General features: G+C 36.1%; 2 protein-coding genes and 1 non-coding gene across 4 annotated transcripts in view; 1 reads left to right on the top strand and 2 right to left on the bottom strand.

The window, feature by feature from the left end:
• Positions 1-20,082, top strand: part of VEZT (vezatin, adherens junctions transmembrane protein) — a 57,884-nt gene extending 37,802 nt beyond the window's left edge. The window contains exons 8-13 of one of the 2 annotated variants that reach the window (XM_033116566.1): positions 2,425-2,572; positions 7,916-8,247; positions 10,901-11,085; positions 14,329-14,429; positions 15,810-16,017; positions 19,208-20,082. In XM_033116566.1, the coding sequence (XP_032972457.1) occupies positions 2,425-2,572; positions 7,916-8,247; positions 10,901-11,085; positions 14,329-14,429; positions 15,810-16,017; positions 19,208-19,722 (1,489 nt within the window). In that variant the 3' untranslated portion in view covers positions 19,723-20,082. Of the gene's footprint in view, positions 1-2,424; positions 2,573-7,915; positions 8,248-10,900; positions 11,086-14,328; positions 14,430-15,809; positions 16,018-18,168; positions 19,181-19,207 lie in introns of those variants that run through there. The other variant, XM_033116567.1, reaches the window with a different exon arrangement.
• LOC117028233 (protein kish-A-like) lies at positions 11,878-12,131 on the bottom strand. Its single transcript, XM_033116573.1, has one exon. The coding sequence runs from the start codon at positions 12,127-12,129 to the stop codon at positions 11,911-11,913; it is 219 nt and encodes a 72-aa protein (XP_032972464.1). The 5' UTR covers positions 12,130-12,131; the 3' UTR covers positions 11,878-11,910.
• On the bottom strand, positions 12,399-12,502 carry LOC117029547 (U6 spliceosomal RNA). The gene has a single exon (XR_004424281.1). It is a non-coding gene; the product is annotated as a U6 spliceosomal RNA (small nuclear RNA).
• Positions 20,083-20,209: the final 127 nt, after the last annotated feature.

Raw genomic sequence — 20,209 nt, 5'->3', positions numbered from 1 at the left:
AGGAGTCGGCCTGAGGATATAAGAGTCTGCATTACAAGTAGAAGGAAGCAAAGATATTGAAAGAAATAAAGATATGACAGCGTGGCATGTGAACTGCAAGTAGTTATTCATTCAGTGAATATTTACTGAGTACAAGCTCAGTGCCAAGCAGTATGCTGCTCACTAGACGTACAGTGGGAAACTTAATAGACGTGCTTCCTGCCGCAGGGAGCTTATCGTTTAGTGAGGGGCGGGGAACAAAGAGGGGTAGCCGAACAGAGACCTCACGTTGCATGAGTTCCCTGTGCCAGTCACTTATCTAGACACTGGGGACCTAGCAATGAACAAGACAGACAACATCCGTGTTCTCATGGAGCTTGCCTTCTAGTGGATGAGGTAATGAAAAGAAAGTGGACAGACAAGATTTTCAGATATTTGCTATAAAGAAAAAAAAAACCCCAGGGGAATAGGAAAGAGAGGGCTTGGTAAGTTGCTGCCTTTGATTGAATGGTAGGGGTAGGCCTCTCTGAGGAGCTGACATTTAAACTGACATTGAATGAGGAGCAAGATCGAGTTTCAGTTGTTAGATGGACCAGCCAGTATAAAGATCTGGTGGCAGTAGTGAATTCAGCATGATGGGAGTATAGAAATGACACCAACATGCCTGGAGCACAGTAAGCTGGGAGGTGAAGTGAGGTGAGATGAAGAGGTAGGCAGGGGCCAGGTCAAATTCTCTATATGAGAAACCTTAAGGAACGAAAATTGGAAAGAATCCACCAACTATTTCTTTGAAAAGACCGGTAAGATACATAAACCCTCGCATGCCTGAGTGTCATATAAAACTAGTACTAACAGACCTATAACCATAGATGTAGAAGAAATTTAAATAATTATAAGGGGATAGTATATACAACTTAGAAAATGTAGGGGGAGATGGATTATTTCTTATCAGAATATAAATCTCTAAAACTGACCTAGAAAGAATTTAAAAAAACCGAAGGGTTTAGATGTGATTTAAAAAAAAACCCAAAAACTCCATTTAAAAAAGAAAGCACCTGGTTATATGTAAACAAGGGAAAATATGCATCTATAAAAAAATGATAAAGTTCTTGATGCATTACTGTGGAATGATCTCCAAGTTATATCATTAAATGAAAAACAAAGCCAAGTGCAGAGAGCAGTATTTATACTACCTTATATACTACCCTTCCATTTGTGTGTAGCCAGGATTGTGTATAAGTGTGTATGAGGGGATAAATGTGTATGTGTCTATATATATATATATATATAGTACAAACATAAATGTGTATGTATATGGGGTAAATATAATGTATATGTAAAACCCCATATACATACACATTTATGTTTATACTTGCTTTTATGTATGTATACATAAACTATCTGAAGGATACAGAAGATACTGGGAACGGGTGGCTTTTGCCTTTAGGTAGAGGAACTAGGTGGCTAAGGGACAGGGGTAGGAAGCAGTTTTTACTGTATTCCATAATACCTTATGAATTTTTAATCCTGTGAGTATATTACTTATTCAAAAATTAAATGAATAAAAAAATGTAACTACCAGGTCCAAATGGTTTTATAGTTTTTTTGGAAACACTATTTCAGACCATAGAAAAGGTTAGAAAACCTCCTCTACATCTTTTATTTATGATGATACTATATAATCTCAATACCAAAACATGATGTGTATTACAAACAATAAAAACTATAGACCAGTCTCATAAGTGGAGATACAAAATATTTAAACAGAATATTTATAGATTCAATCTGACACTATATCAAAAGATTATTATAACATGACCAAATAGGAATATGGTAGAAATCTAAGAATAGTTGAATATCAAGAATTATATGGACATAATTCTTTAAAAAAACAAACAATTAAAGGGGGGGAATCACATTGTAATATTGATAGTGGCCCATGAGGAAGAGGAAATAAGAAACAGAACTGGGTCAAACAGAACTGGGTTTATCTAGGGCAAACAACCTAGATAGAGCAGGCTGTTACTTATATCAGTGGTTCTGTATTTTCAGATGATGGCCCGCTAATGATGCCCTGCAGTATGCAGGTTGGGTGGAAAAGCGAAGTACATACTGCAGGGTGGTAAGGGCTGAGCCAGGAAACAATAAAGCGCACAATACAGTTTCAAAAGATAGTTGTGAAAAGTAACTAAATTGGCCCTTTAGCACTTGTGAAAAACTGAAGTTTTCATTGTTTAGACATAAAAATATTTTATTGACAAGTATTTGTAAAATATCTGAGTCTGTTAATATATTGGATTTTAAGGTTAGTTTCTTTTAAAGTAATGTCAATCTCCTCTAGTCAAAATTCAGAATAAAGATTAGAAAAGACAACTTTGGCCAGTTTTACTATACCCATTATGCTTCAATGCAGAGGCTTTGTTGATTGCCTTAACCTAATTTAACCTACCCCCTGAACTCTGAGAGTGACAATGTAACCAACTACATCTGTGTGGTGCCTTTTAAGGAGCTGGGGCTCGGACTTAGTGAAGAGCAGATTTCCGAAGAGGAAGCGCATAACCTGACCGATGGCTTCAGCCTGCCTGCACTGAAGGTAAGCCAGTTGTGGAAGGGAAGGAAGGGCTAAGAGAAGGTACATGGACTTGGATTGTGCCTGTACTTTCTGACCATAAACGGTACACCGTAAATTCACCTGCCATTGTTTGGTGACTTCCATCACTGTGATAGCCTTACTGATGTTTGTGAAGCTGCCTTTAAAAGCAGAGAGCATCATAAAGATTGGATAAGAAGATACTTACAGTTTGATATTAAAATACTTAAAATTCTTAGAGTTTAGAGATAAGTGAGTTTACTCTAACAGGAAGCTAATATGAGTGATTTTATTTACTAGCCAGGTTTCAACAAACATGGGTGAAGAACTTGTAAGATCTACATCTTCCCTTGGAAAAACTTTAAAATTCTTGTTTAGAACAAGAATTTTTTCATACATTAATAGCCACATAAAAGAATATATTTGACTTACATAAGAATTAAACTTCTAAACTTCAAGTGCTACATACTTTAAATGTAAACAGGCTCAGGAAAATATGCAATCATTTATAACAAAGCATTTGAATTCTTTCTATATAAAGAGCACTAAGGTATGTAAAACCTACAGAAGATAGGTCAGATGTGTGAACTGCCAGTTCACAAAAGAATAGGAATGGCCAATGAATATGATAAAACTTTCAAACTTGTTAGTAATAAAAGAAATGCAAATAAAAATAATAAGTAAACATTTCGCCAAGGATATTGAAAGTGGATACTATTATCAATGAAGATTCAGAGAGACCTCACACACTAGTGAAAATATAAACTGCTTCACTTGAACAGTGAATACCAGTCAGTTTTCACAAAGTTGTGTACCCTTTACTGCAGCAATTTTAAGCTTACAGATCCATCTCAGCAAGTAACCAAAGATATACTCATACTCAAAATATGCTCATGATACTACCGGCAGCAAATAAAAGGTCAGTAATAATGAGATTGGTGATGATTTATGGTACATTCATTTAGTAAACTTTTGGAATTAGTAGCAGGAAAAAAATAAAACAAAAACAAAAGTTAGAGCATATTATAAAAACAAGTGTGTGCACTAAGATTCCAGTAGTATTTTTGATATCTTTAAATTTCTTTTCAGTATTTAGCAAACTGCACTTAGATATTTGTTTCTAGTCTTTAAAACTTCACTTGATACCATGAAAATCAGTACAAGTGTATTTGACAGCATATTTATCAAGATCCATTTTGTTTTGAGACTGTATAAACTGCAATGTCTTTAAATTTTTCAGATCCACATAAATGTTTTGATTCTCTTATTTGTTTATTTTTCTTTCCTATTACTTGAAATTTGCCTTGGCTTCTTCTTACCCTCATTCTAACCCATCTCAATAAATGGCAACACACAACTTCTTAAGCTAGAAACCTAGGTACCATCCATCCATCTTATCCCTGTTTTTCCCCCTCACATCCAGTCTGTCAGATTTTTGTATCCGTTCTACCTTCAAAATACATTTTAAACTCATTTACTTTTTTTCCATGTCCTTTGCTACCATCCTGGTCCTAGCTGCCATCATCTCTTGCCTAAGCTGCAATTATTTTCTTATAGGTTTCCTGGGTTCCCTAAATTGTTGCAGAATGCAGTTTAACAAAGAACCTTAAAAATGATACATGCTTTGAATCAGTAATTCCACTTCTGCAAATCCTTCTTAAGGCAATGACTCCAAATATAGTAAAGCTTTATGTATCGGGTTGCTTATTATCTTTGTTCACAATGAAAAATAGAACACAGCCTAATGTACAGCAGTAAAGGCATGGTTGATGAATTATGGTAAATCCACATGGTGAACCATTGTGTGGCAGCTACCGTACAACTTGCTTGTGAAGATTTTATAAATACTTGGAGAAATGTCTGTTAACAGCAGTGAAACAATCAGGATACAATCAGGATACATAAATGCATACACAGTATAGCCACAATTCTGTTTTGAAAAAAAGACTGGGAGAAAATACCAAGATACTGATAGCTACTCTTTAGAGTGGTAGCAGTATAGATAAGTAATTCCATTTACTTCCAAATTCAATACCATGACCATGCTTTACTCTGTAATGGGAAAAGTTATTTTCAAAGGACAATTTGAGAGATTCTTCATGAAGAAAAAGCAGGGACTTTGGAATTGAGCAGAACTAGGCTTTAATTTTTAGCCCTGACACTGACTAGCCATTTGACCTTGAATAAGTTATTCTTTGAACTTACCTCATCTGTAAAAAGGGGTTACCATACCTGCCCTGCAAGGTGTTAGATTAAATGAGAAGACATACAAAATACCTACAGCAGGGCTTGTCGTATAATGAGTACCAAAAGTGGTTAATAGCTATTATTCTTGAAGAAGGATCTGGAGAAAATTATGGTCCAATTTCTTCATTTCCCTTTAAAATTATTTTTTGTTTACTCATCAAGATTTTTCAGTGATTTCCCTATTTCTTTATGCTTTTGATATACTGTTTTTAAAAGCTTGTTAGATCCTGAATTTTATTTTCTGCTTAAATATAGGCAGCAAAGAGAGAAAGTAAAGCCCCTGGAGTCAGACTTTGCAGGTTTGACTCCAGCTCCATCACTTAACTGCTGATGGGGTCTCAAGCAAATCATTGTTTCTGTGTCTATAAAAGTGGGATAATTATAATGCTTACCTCCAAAGGATTAAATATTTGCTAGTCCAATGCCTGGGACAGAGCAAGTGATAATAAAAGTTAGCAGATTTTTTAAAATGTATCTTATGTGACCCACTCTAAAATGTGAGGCTTGTTCTGTTTTCTCCCCACCCCTGCTGCTGGTTGTAGCTGGATCCTCTGCTTACCCATGTTGTTTTACAAATCAGACTAACTTGAGTATTTTGATTTTTTGCTTTATTTTGACATATAGCTAATCTGTAATCAAACTTGATGATTGTGTTGCATTGTTACCAGGAATGTCACCCTTTTGAAAGAAGCCTTGAGATCTGTAGTTTCTAAACTGCTGAAAACCCCTGTAATATCCCAAAACTGTGGTTTGCCCCCTTGTACATTTGCTATTGTACTCAGAAGAAGAATTTCAAAACGGATTTTGTAAGTTAAATTTTAAAAGAAAATTCTCAAATGAGTGACATTAATTAAATATATTTTTTTAATGTAGAGAAAGATGGTTTACAAATAAATCAGAGCCTTTTGTTTTCCTTTATAATCTTCATTGTCCCATAAAGAAAATACATTTTGGACTTATTTTTTATTGTTCCTGTATCTTCCTTCAGGCAAACTTAGGAGAGCAACTATCCTGAGAAGACATATATAAAATATTTAGGACAGAGTCCTTATTCCTCTTTTTTCTTTGTTTAAAATTTTAACTAGTTTTTAAAATTATTATAAAGTAATATATTTCCTGCTTAAACAAAGTAAGTCCACATTTTGTAAAAATGCTTTACATCAAAGTTTCCTATTTGCCCATAAATGATGTTACCCCCTAATCTAGAGCAGCTTCTCTATCAAAAGAACAAACAAACAAAAATGTGTATTTTTGAGTTTAGGTTTGATTGGGTAATGGGGTAGTGATTAAATAATAAATTCATCTTTTTTAAAGTGGCAATAGCTATGCCAACATGATTCTTTTGATTGCTGTGGCCCAAAACTCTGGAATCATCCTTGATAACACTTTTTCTCTCATTAAAAAATCCTTCAAGAGATTCTCGGTTCTACTACTTTGACAATATATCCAGTCTGACTACTACTCATCTCTTACCACTAACCCCTGTGGTCCAAGCTACCGTTGACTTCCACCTGGGTTATTACAGTAACCTAACTGTTCTTCACTTCTACTCTCACCTCCCTGTCATCTCAACACAGCAGCCAGAATGAGCCCGGTAAAGCACAACTCAGATCTTATACCTGCAGCGCAGAACCCTTCAGTGGCTCCCACTGCTCTTAGAGGAAAAGCCAGAGGTACTTCGGTGACTTCACCACTTACGACACCTCCCCCACGCCCTTGCTTACTGTCAACCACATGGACCTTCTTGTTCCTCAGATGTGGCAGATACACTCCTACTACAAAACTTTGCAATTGAAGCTCCAGCTCCCTTGACGGCTCTCCCCTGATGATAGTCTCCTGGCTCAATTCTTTCAGATGACAGTTCTTTTAGAGACTTCCTGGCCACGCCATCCTCCCTGCCCCATGCATACACACATAAACACATACTCGCTATTCCTCTTCTCTGCTGTACTTTTCCCCATAGTCCATCAGACAAGAAACTGTCTTTTTCTTGTTATTATCTATTACCCCTCTACTTAATATATCCCCAGGTTGGGGTTTTGTTTTGTTTTTTGTTTTTTCCACTACTGTATTATCAGCACCTAGAATTGTGCCTGGCACATCATAGGTACTCAAGAAATATCTGTTGAATGAACAAATAAAAGAATAAATAAAATCATTGTCGTCACAAAATTTAAGATTTATGAGGTAAGCTTGTTTAATATTCAAGAATTCCTAAATAAGTATGTCTTTAGCAGTTTGGAAGTTTGGCCTTGCTCATTTTTAAAACGTACCTCAATGGTAAAATAAGTTTACATTAAATTAATTCATTATTTGCATAATTTTAAAATTCATTTACTAAAACAGTCTAAATAATGTCCATTTTCCTGGTTATGAAAAACTGGAATCTAATTTGGTTCAGTCTTCTTTGTTGTCTGCTAACTCCTGTTCATATTAGATTGTGTCCTCGTGTGTGTGTGTTTGCTGTGAAGATATTGTCCTTGGGGGGGGGGCGGTTAGAAAAGGCCTTGTTTAATTAAATACAAGGATGAGGCCAGGCAAGGTGGGGGGGACACCTCCCCAAGGCACCAGTCCCTCGAAGATACTGTCCTCTTGAACAGGACTGTATCTGGAAAATGCTTTGCTGCCTGGATTCAGGGTGTGTCTCAGGAATGGGTTTTGTAGTTTCTCGTGCCAGACATCTCGAGGTATGAACACTCTGGAACTGATTTTTATGCTTTTTCTTGATCCATCAATAACTCATTTCTTTGGACTTACATAGGTCCATATTCCTACTGTCTTCTCCTCTGGGTTCATTTTTAAATAATTCATCCACATTCACTCCTAATAGAGTGTCTCATTCCATCAACACTTCCTTGCTAGGGTAGATCTGTACTAAATCATATACTGGTATTTCCTGCTATGTTGGGATCAGAAGTTCCCATGTGCCCTGACTACATAATTGGATATAAAATGTGTGGCTAATCTTAGAGCTAGTTCAAGCTCAGCTGTATTCATTACTTAGGATAAGGTGGAAAATATAAACCAGAAGTTAAATTACTGTTGGCCAATATTTTTCATTGATCTAGTCCTTTTTTCTTTTTTCTTTTTTTTTTTTAGGTTTTGTTCCAACTCTGGGTGGCACAGAGTTCAGAGTTCTTCCGACGGTTAGCCCTATTACTTTCTACAGTGAATGCACCTCCCGGACCCTTACTTACTCCAGCACTTCTGCCTCACCGTATTTTATCTGATGTGACTCAGGGTCTGCCTCATGCTCATGCTGCCTGCTTGGAAGAGCTTAAGCGCAGCTATGAGTTCTATCGGTACTTTGAAACTCAGCACCAGTCAGTACCCCAGCGTTTATCCAAAACGCAACAGAAGTCAAGAGAGCTGAATAACGTTCACACAGCAGTACGCAGCTTGCAGCTCCATCTGAAAGCATTACTGAATGAGTAAGTTCAGAAGCCATGTAAGGAAATGCCCCCATGATTAGCAAGCTTCATTCTTGTGCCATTGTGGTTGTTGGCTTGTGTCCTAGCTAGAAAGAAGCAGCAAAACAGGCATGCAGAGTGAAGGATGGTTTATAGCTACGAATGTAGCAGAGAAATAATTTGTAAGAACTATAATTTGGGGGAGTTATTTATAGTTTTTACTTTTCCTGATCTCAACAGAAAACCTAGGCAGATAGGACAAAAGCAGATGTTTATTCTATTTGCAAGCTGCAATGGAGAAATGTATGAAGAATGAGCTTGTTCTAACTCTCTTTAAGTAGGGTGCTTAAACTGGAACCTGCAATCTAAGAGAAACATCTGCCAGCATTGGAACAGTAAATTCTAAGAGGTATTATTATACATAGTTGAAGAATAATATATTGCTATTTTTCTAAATAAGTTATAGCAGATCTGGACTTTTTTCTGTAACATAGGACAAGATTTTTGGCCCAAGTTGAATAGTAAAATGTAAGGTCCATTGTTTATACTGTTGATCTTCTACTTTGCATTATACTGTTGGTACTCTGCCTTGGTAAAATATAACGTCCAGTCATTCCAGTGAGATTTTCCTGTAACAGATACTCGTAGTGGAGGACTGGATCTAATAATTGGGTTCTTGCTGTGCTTGTAATCAGGTAGGTCATAGGAATTTAATGAGTTGATAAGACTGTAGTTTATCTACTTGATGCTGGATGCCAGGCGAGAAGTGGAAGGGAGAGGGCAACAATTTTGTAAGATTAAAAAAAAAAAATGGGTCCAAAGGACTTGAAATCTCAGTAAAACCAAAAGGCTAGTAGTTTACTGGAGTGAAGAAGGATGTGTTGTGCAAGGATAGGAAATTAAGGTCATAAAGACATTTTAAGAAGATACAAGTTTTTGCCCATCAATTCAAGCTCTGACATAGGTATATAAGGCTGGTATAAAGGTGAGGGCAAAGGGAAAAATTAAGAAACTATGAGGCAAGGATGTTCCAGTGCTCAGTAGCTGCTATTCTAAGAAAGCAGGTGAATGCTAATCTGACTCGGCCCTGTTGCCCACAAGAATGTGGGAGGTAAGGCAGTCTCTACTTGAGTGGGTGGCAAAGGTTGGATCATCATCAGAAATGATGATGAACCAGATTCTAGTGGCACAGTTTGTTAGGCAAAGCCAGAATTTCTAAAGAATTAATTTTTGGCAATAGAATAAGAAATGTCCAGAGCATAATTGGAATACATTAGAATGAGGGAAGATGGCTCAGACAAGGGAGAGGGCTACACTGGATGGACATGAAAATGAAAAAGAGGAGCTTTGTGCCTTGGGCAGGGATTGTGGATTATGATGAGATGTTTCCTGTTCCAAAATGAAATATACTAAACATCACCTTTTAAAATACCTTAACTAGGGAGTATACCAGTCGCTAACCATTATATCTGATTTGCTCTAGAGCACTGCCACACACAACTTTTAAAAGTGTTATCTAAAAAATTGTTTTGCGTTTCTCTCCTCTGCCTAGCTTGGCCCCTTTGCTGTTCCCACTCTCTCTGGCCTAACTAGGGCATTAACCCTTTAACTGTTCTTCCCGCCTCCAGAGTGCTCACTGCTAGATTGTTTCTGAGGCATATGTTTGCTTTCTCACTTAAAGGGAGGTAAATCTGCACTGGTTTCATAGCAGCTTAGACTATACAAAGTCTATACAAAACATTCTGTAGGAAGAGTTTGCTGTGACCTGATTGCAGTCTGCTTTTCTGTCATTTATTTCTCGCTCTTTTGCTTCAAGCCGAACTGTATAAATTGGCTTTCCCATGTTCCATCTAGAACAACCTTCCTCGTCTTTTCTACATGCTGAAATTTTATCCACCCTCCAGTGGTACCTCAAAAATATATCTCTTCCTTAGTGATTCCGTCTGTACCCATTGTTGGTAGTAAATTCCCCCTCTTCTGAATTCTTATAACACTGTCTTTATCTCTCTGGTATTTATACTTTTGTGCCTGGGTTTAACCCACTTTATAGCTTACCAGCCGTATGACTCTGGGCAAGTTCCTTCAGCTCTCTGGGCTGAATTCCTCATCTGTAAAATGGAAATATAATGTTAGTTATAACTTTTTATAATATTGTATTATATTTATATAGCAGGGGTGCCAAAAAATGTCTATACATGACTTGTGTTCATCTTTTGTTATTGGTATATATTATTACAATTTTAATACAGTTTTTTCCTTTCTTAAAATGTGTATACATTTTTTTTTTGGCACCCTCTGTATGTATAATTTCCTTGATTCAGTTATAAGTTTCTTATAAGTAGGAGACAAGTTTATCTTTCAATTCATAAAATGCCTAGTATGTATGCAAGAAATATTTGTTGACTAAATTTAGGATATTGTTTATAAGCTTTTCAAATTGTGGTAAAATATACATAACAAAAAATTCACTATTTAACATTTTTAAGTATACAATTCAGTGGCATTAAGAGTGTGTGTGTGTGTGTGTGTGTGTGTTGTACAATCATCACCACCTTCCATCTCCAAAACTTTTTTTGTCTTGTAAACTTTTCTTAAATAAGCCTTGCAACTTAAAAAATTTCCATTTTGTATTTTAGAAACCTCTATGATAACACTGTTTTTATTTATTACTCAGGGTAATAATTCTTGAAGATGAACTTGAAAAGCTTGTTTGTACTAAAGAAACCCAAGAACTAGTGTCAGAAGCTTATCAAGTCCTGGAACAGAAATTAAAGTTAATTCAGCCCCATGTTCAAGCAAGCAACAATTGCTGGGAAGAGGCCATTTCTCAGGTGGACAAACTGCTACGAAGAAATACAGGTAAGAAAAGTACTTATGAGATTTCTTTTGTATACATTTTTTTGTTCTATTTTGCTCTTTTCATTCTAAGAATGCAGTTTTATTTAGACAATGACAGTTAGTTGGTCAAATTTATGCTTACGACATTTATATATACTTAACCAGAGAGGTTGCAGTGGCTACAACAACCAGCAGCTATTCTAAGCTCTTTTATGCTAAATATGAACATTTTCCCAATATCACTCTTAAATCACATCTCATTTATCTTCTTTCTTAAGAATTGCATAGGCTTATTTTAAATAGTTTAAATACCTGTAATAAACTAGAGTTTGCTAAGAGTAGAGGTACTTTGGTTAATGCTCAAAATGGTGTGGCCAAAGGAAAAGCGTGCATTATTAAATATGAATGCAATCCTTACCAACACAAATTGAACCTTTTTTCCAATAAAAAGCTAGTCCAATATAAGGTCTCATTCTATAAAGATATATCATTTCCAATTCACAGTGAAAAGAACTCGAATAATTTACCAATTTTGTTTTCTGCTATGTGCCTTATAGACACCTCACTAAAAACAGGCAGCTGACATGACAGAATGACATTTGCAGAATGTAATATTGTAGTAACAGTACTGAGATTGTTACAAACTCTTTGATTATTAAATGGTTACATCCTAATTATTTATATAGAACATTGGTCCAATAACAAAAACAAAGAACAGCAGCTGGAAATTTATCTCGTCCAATGTTCAGAGATAAAAGGGTTAACCATTCTTTCCATCATTTTCTGAAGATATTCCCGTTTTCATACTGAAATCTGATGGCCATTAAATTCGGACATTTTTCCAAGCTACTGAACGAAGTGGATGCTGAAGGCCATCACTATACAGCATACTGCCACATAAGGACTCTGCCGTTCACCAATTCTGGCACACTTCCAAAATATACCCCATAATCCAGTTTTATTTCTGTCCGGGAGGCTGGGTGCCAAGGATCGGATATAAGCACAGGTACATATAAGCAGCAAGGTTACAGTCAACAGACTCTGAAAATTGAAAATGGCAGACATAGTGAGGCTGGCGAAGCCTCAGCCACATCACCCTTCCGGTCTTTTGTATACTCTTATCAGACATGCTTGTTCCCTCTCGTAGGATTTTATTAGGTGTACTTCTTGTCCTCATGAAACTGACTTGACAAAATTCCTTAGTTTACTAAAGAAAAAGTTGAACTTAAATGTACACATTGACATTGAATATAGTCTTGGCTTTTATTCTGTTAATAGAAAATGAATATGATATGAAAATTTCCTGAATCATATCATTGTTATTTTTATTAATTTTAAATATGGAATGCTTCATGAATTTGCATGTCATCCTGGCACAGGAGCCATGCTAATCTCTGTATTGTTCCACTTTTAGGCTACATGCTGCCAAAATAGGCACATGTACCTCATTTTTTAAAAACTTAAATGAAGGGATATTAGATTATACTATTAGATTTTAATAGTAGTATTTATTTATAGAATTTCCAGAATCTCTTTTCCAGTTAGAGTAATAATGAGTTTGATGTTCAGGAGCCAGAAATGGAGTTTTGCTTTTAAGTAAAATACTTCAGTCATTCCAAAATAGTGTACAATTGCTATCAAAGAGTGTACAAAGAGGTGGCATTGCATATTTGTTTTTAGGGGTCTACAATGTCTAAGTGCCATTACTTAATGGTAACGTCGGAGTGCCTTGTACTGCTAGGTAAAAAGGCAATCTTGAAATTTTCCGCAACACTGCTTTCATTGACCCAGATTTTATACTTGTTTTTACTAATTTCACTGTAAATGTTTGATATATCAATTTTTAAACTTGTGCCATAGACCACTACCATGTTCATCCCATGGACCTTTATGATGAGGTTAATCAGATTTATGTACAGAAATTGTAGTGCTGCCAAAGATGTTTATTAATGCTTTATCATTCTGTTAGTCATTGTTTTGTTTACAGCGAGGTATGTAATACTTTGTTGAATGTCTTAAACAAGCTAAGTCCTTAGGTAGTAAAAGCATTAACTTTTTTCAAACGAAATGTTAACATGCTAATTACTCATATATTACCAATAGATTTCTTTATATCTCAAATGTAAATAGTGAGTGATTTTTTTCTCCAAAGGATAAATCTGAAGTAACTTTTACTTGGTACAAATATTTGTGCATGTTAAACTTTTTGAAATGACTTCCGTCTGGAGCTTCTGAGTACATTTTCTGTAAATAGAAACACTCAGAAAACCACTGGGTGTTAAAAGATACCCTCACCCCACCCCTTAGCATATTCTGAGATGTTGAATTTTAGTCAGTCACTTAAATATGATTGTTCAAATTGTCTCCAAATCATTGGGTAGGGGATAAGCCATTTCTTAATTCTACTCTGTATATGTGGTGTTTGCTCATACGTGATAATGGTATGAATTAAGATAGAAATAATTTACAAACTTTTCTCACTAAAACACTCATAGTGGCCATGGCTACACAACTTTAAATGTTGAATTTTTTAAGCAAGTGCTTTAGTTAACCATATTTTGTTTTGTTGTTATTTCAAAATTACAGGAATATCGCAAGAGTAGTTAGAAGTACCCTTCATCCAGAGTCCCCAGTTGTTGACATTCTACCATATTTGCCTTCTCTCTCTGTGTATCTGTCTATAAATTCCTTTGGTGGTACTATTTTGAACCATTTGAGAGTAAGCTACAGACATGAAATCCCATTACCTGTAAATACTTCTGTTTGCTTGTTTTTAAAAAAACCTGGACATTCCCCTACATACCCACAGTATACCATCAAAATCAGGAGTACCATATTGCTGTCTAATCCACAGACCCCATTCTAATTTCTCTGATTGATCCAATAATATTTTTTAATGTCCAGATCCAGATCACACATGGCATTTAGTTTTCATGCTCTTTATTCTCTAGTTTTGTCTTTCGTAAGAAATAAAGTACTGATGTATCAATAAGATGGAGGAATCTCTAAAGTACTATGTTAATCGAAAGAAACCAGACTTTAATCACTACATACTTACTGTATGATTCCCGTTATATGTCATTCTTAAAAGAGTAAAATTTAATAGGAACAGAAAACATCAGTGGTTAGTAGGAGTTGAATATGGGGGGAGGAATAGGGTATAAAGAGGCAACATAAACAAACGTTTTAAGGTGATGGACTGTTCTGTATCTTGGTTGTTAATTAGATATTCACTCCTTTTTGTGTGGTCTGTTTCTTTTTAAGGCAAGCCTGAAATAGCATGTGAAAACCCACGCTGTACTGTAGTACCTTTGCTGCAGCCTACGCTACACATTGCAGACAAAGATCCAATCCCTGAGGAGCAGGTAAGGGTGCAAACTGCTTTTTGTTACCCTAAAGAAGAGTTTCATATCCAAAGCTTACCTACCTTTCTCTGTAAGTAACATGGTTAATTGTTGAGAAGTGTTGAATGTATATTTCTAATGAGCTTCAAAATCACAAGGTAGTGTATTGAATATATATCAAATTGTTAGTTCTTAGTGCCTTGACTTTTAATCCATTGAATCTACCAGCAGATTTTCTTGTTATTTAGATCTAATTGTCCATTTATTAGACATTTAAAAGTGATTCAACACATTAAAAGTTAATTGCCATAGCAAACGTACCTTCTCGGATGCTGGAAATGTTTTTATCTTGATCTGACCGGTGATTACCAGCATGTATACATATGTAAAAATCTTGTACACTTATCTTGTGCATTTCACTGAATGTATGTTATACCTCACTTTCAAAAACAATTTTTTAATGATTGTATTAGATATTAACAAAGATTATTTTGTTCATCCTAAGGAAAACTTCTTTTCCTGAGGTCACATAGCCTATTCAGTATTTTTAATTGCAAAGGAAGACCAACCTTACTTAGTTTAACAAACAAGAAAATTTTTTAAAGAATGTTAGATAGCTGACAGAGTATTTCAGACAGCCAGATAATCAGGCTTGAACCAAGCTGGGGAAAGAGCTCCAATCACTCAAAAGAACTGTTCCAGTGGCAACGTCACTGCCAATTCACTGGGCTCAGACATTGCCACTTGCTCCATCAATGCTACCTTCAGAACCTCTGCCTCTGGAAACTTGACCTGTCACCATCCTTACCAGAATGCGTTCCTCAAGATGTCTACTTCTTGTATAACAAACTTCTGAATCAGATTTGATCCAGGTACCTCGATTAGAGCATCCCAAGTCATTTGCCTGAACCGTAACTGCGAGGGAGGCTGGGTTAGCAAGGATCCTGCCCTCTGCCTTGGTGATAGGGAGAGCCATAGATGAGGTGGTCCTTAATCCGAGGAACAGTGTTCATACTTCCTGGGAAGCCAGAAACGTCTACCACAAGAAGACTAACATGCCTGACCACCTTCCCAAACCACCAGCCCTGCCAATTTTGATTGGTTTTTTACAGAGCGAATAACTAATTTTGACTAGTCTACAGAATGGTATCCCAGTAGGAAAATAATGATTGATGTTATTAAACTTCCTTATCCAAAACCCTTTTTAGTATCAACTGTGAAGTTTTTTTAAGATTTCGATTTCTGTATATATTTGCTTTGTTTGCCCAACTGTGCTTCAATGACCTGTGCTAACAGCCCTCCTTTTTAAATCTTGGTGATGGATAGGTACAAGTCAATGAATAATACTACTAGGAAATTGTCTGCTCGAAGTAAAGTGCTTTTTCTTTTATTCATTTTTAGGAATTAGAAGCTTATGTAGATGATATAGATATGGACAGTGATTTCAGAAAGGATGATTTTTATTACTTGTCTCAAGAGGACAGAGAGAGAGAGAAGCGTGAGCATGAAGAGTCCAAGCGGGTACTCCAAGAATTAAAATCTGTACTAGGATTCAAAGCGTCGGAGGCAGAGAGGCAAAAGTGGAAGCAACTTCTATTTAGTGATCATGGTAAGCTGGGACTTCAAAGTAAAAGGTTATTTCAATGTAGGATTCTGTTTTCTTGAGAATCTTATTTTAGTATAGGTTTCTTATGGCTATAATTTTAGGGATCCATCGGTAAGTATAGCACTTTTCGTTCTAGACACAAAATAAATTTGATCAATAAGAGTAGGTATATAATCAAACTGGGAATATGAAATCACACGTTTCATCAGTTATTTGTTTTTTTACTAAATTTGTTTTAGAATGGGCAGTGAGTTGATAAATCAGATTGTTTTCAAATTTAATGAATTTAAGATTCTAAACTCTGTTCTCTTATGTTGATATTATAAGTACACCTCAGTGAAACACAAAGTTAATGACTGTGTTCACTACTGAAACAAACGAATTAAGAGGTAGGCTGCTTCGCTGCATCATTAAGGTTACTTAATTGATTTGAGCGCTTTAGTAGATGGGAGCACAGAAGGTGCTTCCGTGCACTGTCACCATACTGGATTTGGACCAAGGTGGATGACTGGTAATACTGAAGATTAGCCTGCACCTCCTTTATGTTTCCCATCCTTCTTTAGGTGAACTTCGTGGGAGGAGGGGAAGCTTAGTACTTGACAATATCAAAGTAGTTAATTCCTAGTTGAGGAATAAATTCTTACAGATTTCTAAGAAGGTAGAGTGGGACTTCCCTTCCATTTTAGAGTATCTATGTGGAGCTTCAAAACCACTGCCTTCTTTTCCTTTTCTCTTTTTCACTAGAATTTATATATTACCTATACTTCTGGAAAGTTCCTTAGGATTCTCTTTTCTTCTCTTAGGAGCCCTACCATTCTCCCGTCTAGATGTACATTTCTTGATTTTGTTGTTCCCCTTTCTTCCCACCGGCGTCCTTTAGAGCCCGAGTCCTCATTAGATTATGCTCATGTATTATACTAGCCTCTTAGCTGACTTCCATTTTCAATACCTTTTTTTTCTAAGTTTTCCTTAGAAGATAGCTTCTAGGCTTCTAAGATAGCTTCTATCCTTGCATACTCCTTCCAGATTTTTCTCATACAGCATATTGATAATGGCTCTATATCCTAAAAACCTACAGTGGTGCCCCCTTTTTTATTGTATTAAATCTAAACTCCTTTTCTTGGTTTCAAGTCCAGCCTTTCCATCATATGAGTCCATCAATTTTGTATTTCCCACAATTTCTAATATAGATATCTTCCTCTAGTTACATTTATCCATTTAGACTATGGTTCCAAAAACTTGCTGTTGTTATTCATGAAAAACATTCATGCTGATCCCTTTACCAAGAATTCCATCTTTTCCACCAAACTGTCCTCTCTGCCAGTCTCTCTCTGAATCCTCCTCTGACAACTCGAGCCCTCCAGCCTTCCTACCACACAGACCCTCACACCAGAGGGACACTGTAGTGAAATGAAGGGAAGTCTTGAGCAGCGAAGTGTATAATAGGTTAGGAACTTCCTAGAAACAGTAGTAAAAACAGAGTTCCTGTAACTTGCTTGTTTATCTATTAGGTCTACATAAATCAGAGATTAAGAGTGTTATGTTTTAGGCACTATTATTTTTCTATGCATTTGACTTTTTTATCTCTGTAATTAAATTAGTCTCCTTAAACAAGGGCTTTATTATCCTCCACAATATTCATTCAGCAAATTATTCATTCAACAAGTTTACTGCTATATCCCTAGCATGTAGATCAAGAAACAAAAATCCCTACATTCCTTATATTCTAGTACAGTGTTAACAAACTTGTCAGATTGTGTGTCACATTACACAGACTGTATCTCCCATTTCATTAGCAATAATCAGGAATATCAGTTAACTTATAATATGTTACATTCTTTACGAACTAGCTGATTTATAGATTAAAACTGCACATGAGTGAATATAGCATTGTATATAAATTTGTATCCTTCTTTTATTTAGTATTTCTTCATGTAGTTTTAAAATTACCCTATTGACAGTATGGGCAAAGATAGAACGATGAGAGAAATGTGTCTCTTTTTCAGGTATGTGCTTTTGATAGTTTACATTTGAAAGAGCAGTAATGCTAATTTAGTTTGTGAAAATAAGTAAAAAGCTGCTGATACCGTGAAATGCTTTTCCCATGAAAATGTTCAGTACATCTTCCAGAGTTGTTTTCATCTCTGCCTACAGGGGTAAAGTCCGAATGGAATTAGAGAGGGAAATTCTACACTGGAACCTGCTGTGGCCATTTTTTTTCTGTTGTTGCTGCTTCTCTAGTGGAGATACTGCAGCATAGGGATCTGTTTCTTGAAAATGGACATGTTTTACAAAATTATTTTTTAATAAACGCCAGATCTTCAAGACGCACTTTTTTTTTCTTCCGCCATGCTTCATAATGTATTGTATTGTACTAACCCCTCATACTGGGAGGAGAGACTGCCTAGCAAGCAACCCACTGCCTACTAACATCAAGAGGGGCTAAATAAAACTTCATTTTCCTTGAGAGGACAACTTCTGCCGTATGGATATATGTCATATTTATGTATTATGCTTTGTACAGTAGTTGATCTTGAATGCAGATTTTGTTTCATTTTATGTTTTCCTATGACATTACAAAATGTGTAGAAGTTAATGGCTTTACTCATCGGGGCCGTGTTAGGTGTTCGGCAAGTAGGTTGAATTGTATGTTGCCTTTGTTTTCTATGCTGTTTTACTTACAAATATATGTGTGTCGAAAATAGGATTATTATCTGAATTACTTTTAGGCCTTTTATCTGACACATTATCCGTGAAAACCATGCTGCTTATTCTTTAATGCAATGGTCCTCAAAACTTAGTATACATGAGAACAAAGTGGAAAGCTTGTAAAACATAACTGTTCCCCACTCCCAGTTTCTGACTCAGTAGGTCTGGGGTTGGAGCCTGAGAATGTTCATTTCTACCAAATTCCTAGGTGATGCTAGGGGCCACACTTGGAGAACCACTGCTGTAATATTTTGAATGACAGAATATGTGAGGTGTTTTTAAATCTTCATTAAAACCCCATCTCATTTCATTTCTTAGGCATTTTGTCTCTTACAAAGTTCTCTGGATTTATAAATTTACATTGATTTTGCTAGAAAGTTTTATTTAACCTTTATTTATTCTTAATAAGAAAAAAAACTGGGAGTTTAAAGTTTAAATCATCGTCCTTAGTTATTATTTTTCTTTCTTTTTTTTTCCTTTGAAGCTGTGTTGAAATCCTTGTCTCCTGTAGACCCAGTGGAACCCATAAGTAATTCAGAACCATCAATGGATTCAGATACGGGGAAAGTTGGTAAAAATGATACTGAAGAACAAAATAGTAAACCCTCCAAAGCTGACAATGAAATAAGTAGTAGGACTGAATATTTATGTGAAAACCCTCTAGATGGTAAAAAGAACGACAATTCTGCAAATGAAGTCTGCCTGCAAGGTGCTGAAGAAAGCGTGTGTCACCAGTGTGACAGTGAGGAGGATTCTCAGCAGGCAGGTGTTGGTGGCCTGGCCTCCGCCCATCCAGCTCCCAGGGACGCCTCGCAGCCCTTCATCAGGCAGAGGCTGGCGCGGCTGCAGCTGTCACCAGATTTTACCTTCACTGCTGGCCTCGCTGCTGAAGTGGCTGCTAGATCTCTCTCCTTTACCACTCTGCAGGAACAGACTTTCGGTGATGAGGAGGACGAACACCTCATACAAGAAAATAAAGATGAGCTGGAAGAAAAGTAAGAACCAAGATTTACATGAAGGATTTTAAATTGTCCTTTTATGACAGTGTTTTAGCTTCAAGACTAGATAGTCCACTGGAAAGGGAAAATGAGTTGAGTTTACTCTATATAAAGCTAAGATGTGAATTTACAGGAAGAACCCTGGTTTGAACAACTGATCTGAAATAGTAGTTAACCTGTATGGCAGATCTTTTAGGAAAATAAGTGAAAGGTAAGGGCTCTTGAATAAACTGCTGTTTTATTTGCAGCACAACTGATTGATCTTGGAAATTCTTTAAGTACTTTTAATGACAAATGAATTTATCATTTCTTGCCAGAATTTGCTGCCATAAAATGACTGGGATAATTCTGTTGCAAGAACATTAACATTTAATATGACTCCTTTCTACTGTATTCTTGCAGTTAATAATTGCAACTATTATGTTAATAACAAGTTGTTTGTATTTTATTTTTGTTTATACCAAGTCTTAAAACAAAGACACAGGTTC

Source organism: Rhinolophus ferrumequinum, chromosome 10 (assembly GCF_004115265.2).
Source record: "Rhinolophus ferrumequinum isolate MPI-CBG mRhiFer1 chromosome 10, mRhiFer1_v1.p, whole genome shotgun sequence".
Taxonomy (NCBI): domain Eukaryota; kingdom Metazoa; phylum Chordata; class Mammalia; order Chiroptera; family Rhinolophidae; genus Rhinolophus; species Rhinolophus ferrumequinum.
Note: the sequence above shows the minus strand (reverse complement) of the source record. Positions and strands in the feature narration are given on the sequence as shown.

Excerpts from the sequence above, each read along its gene's own strand:
- LOC117028233 (XM_033116573.1), bottom strand. The coding sequence starts at position 12,129 with ATGTCTGCCATTTTCAATTTTCAGAGTCTGTTGACTGTAACCTTGCTG.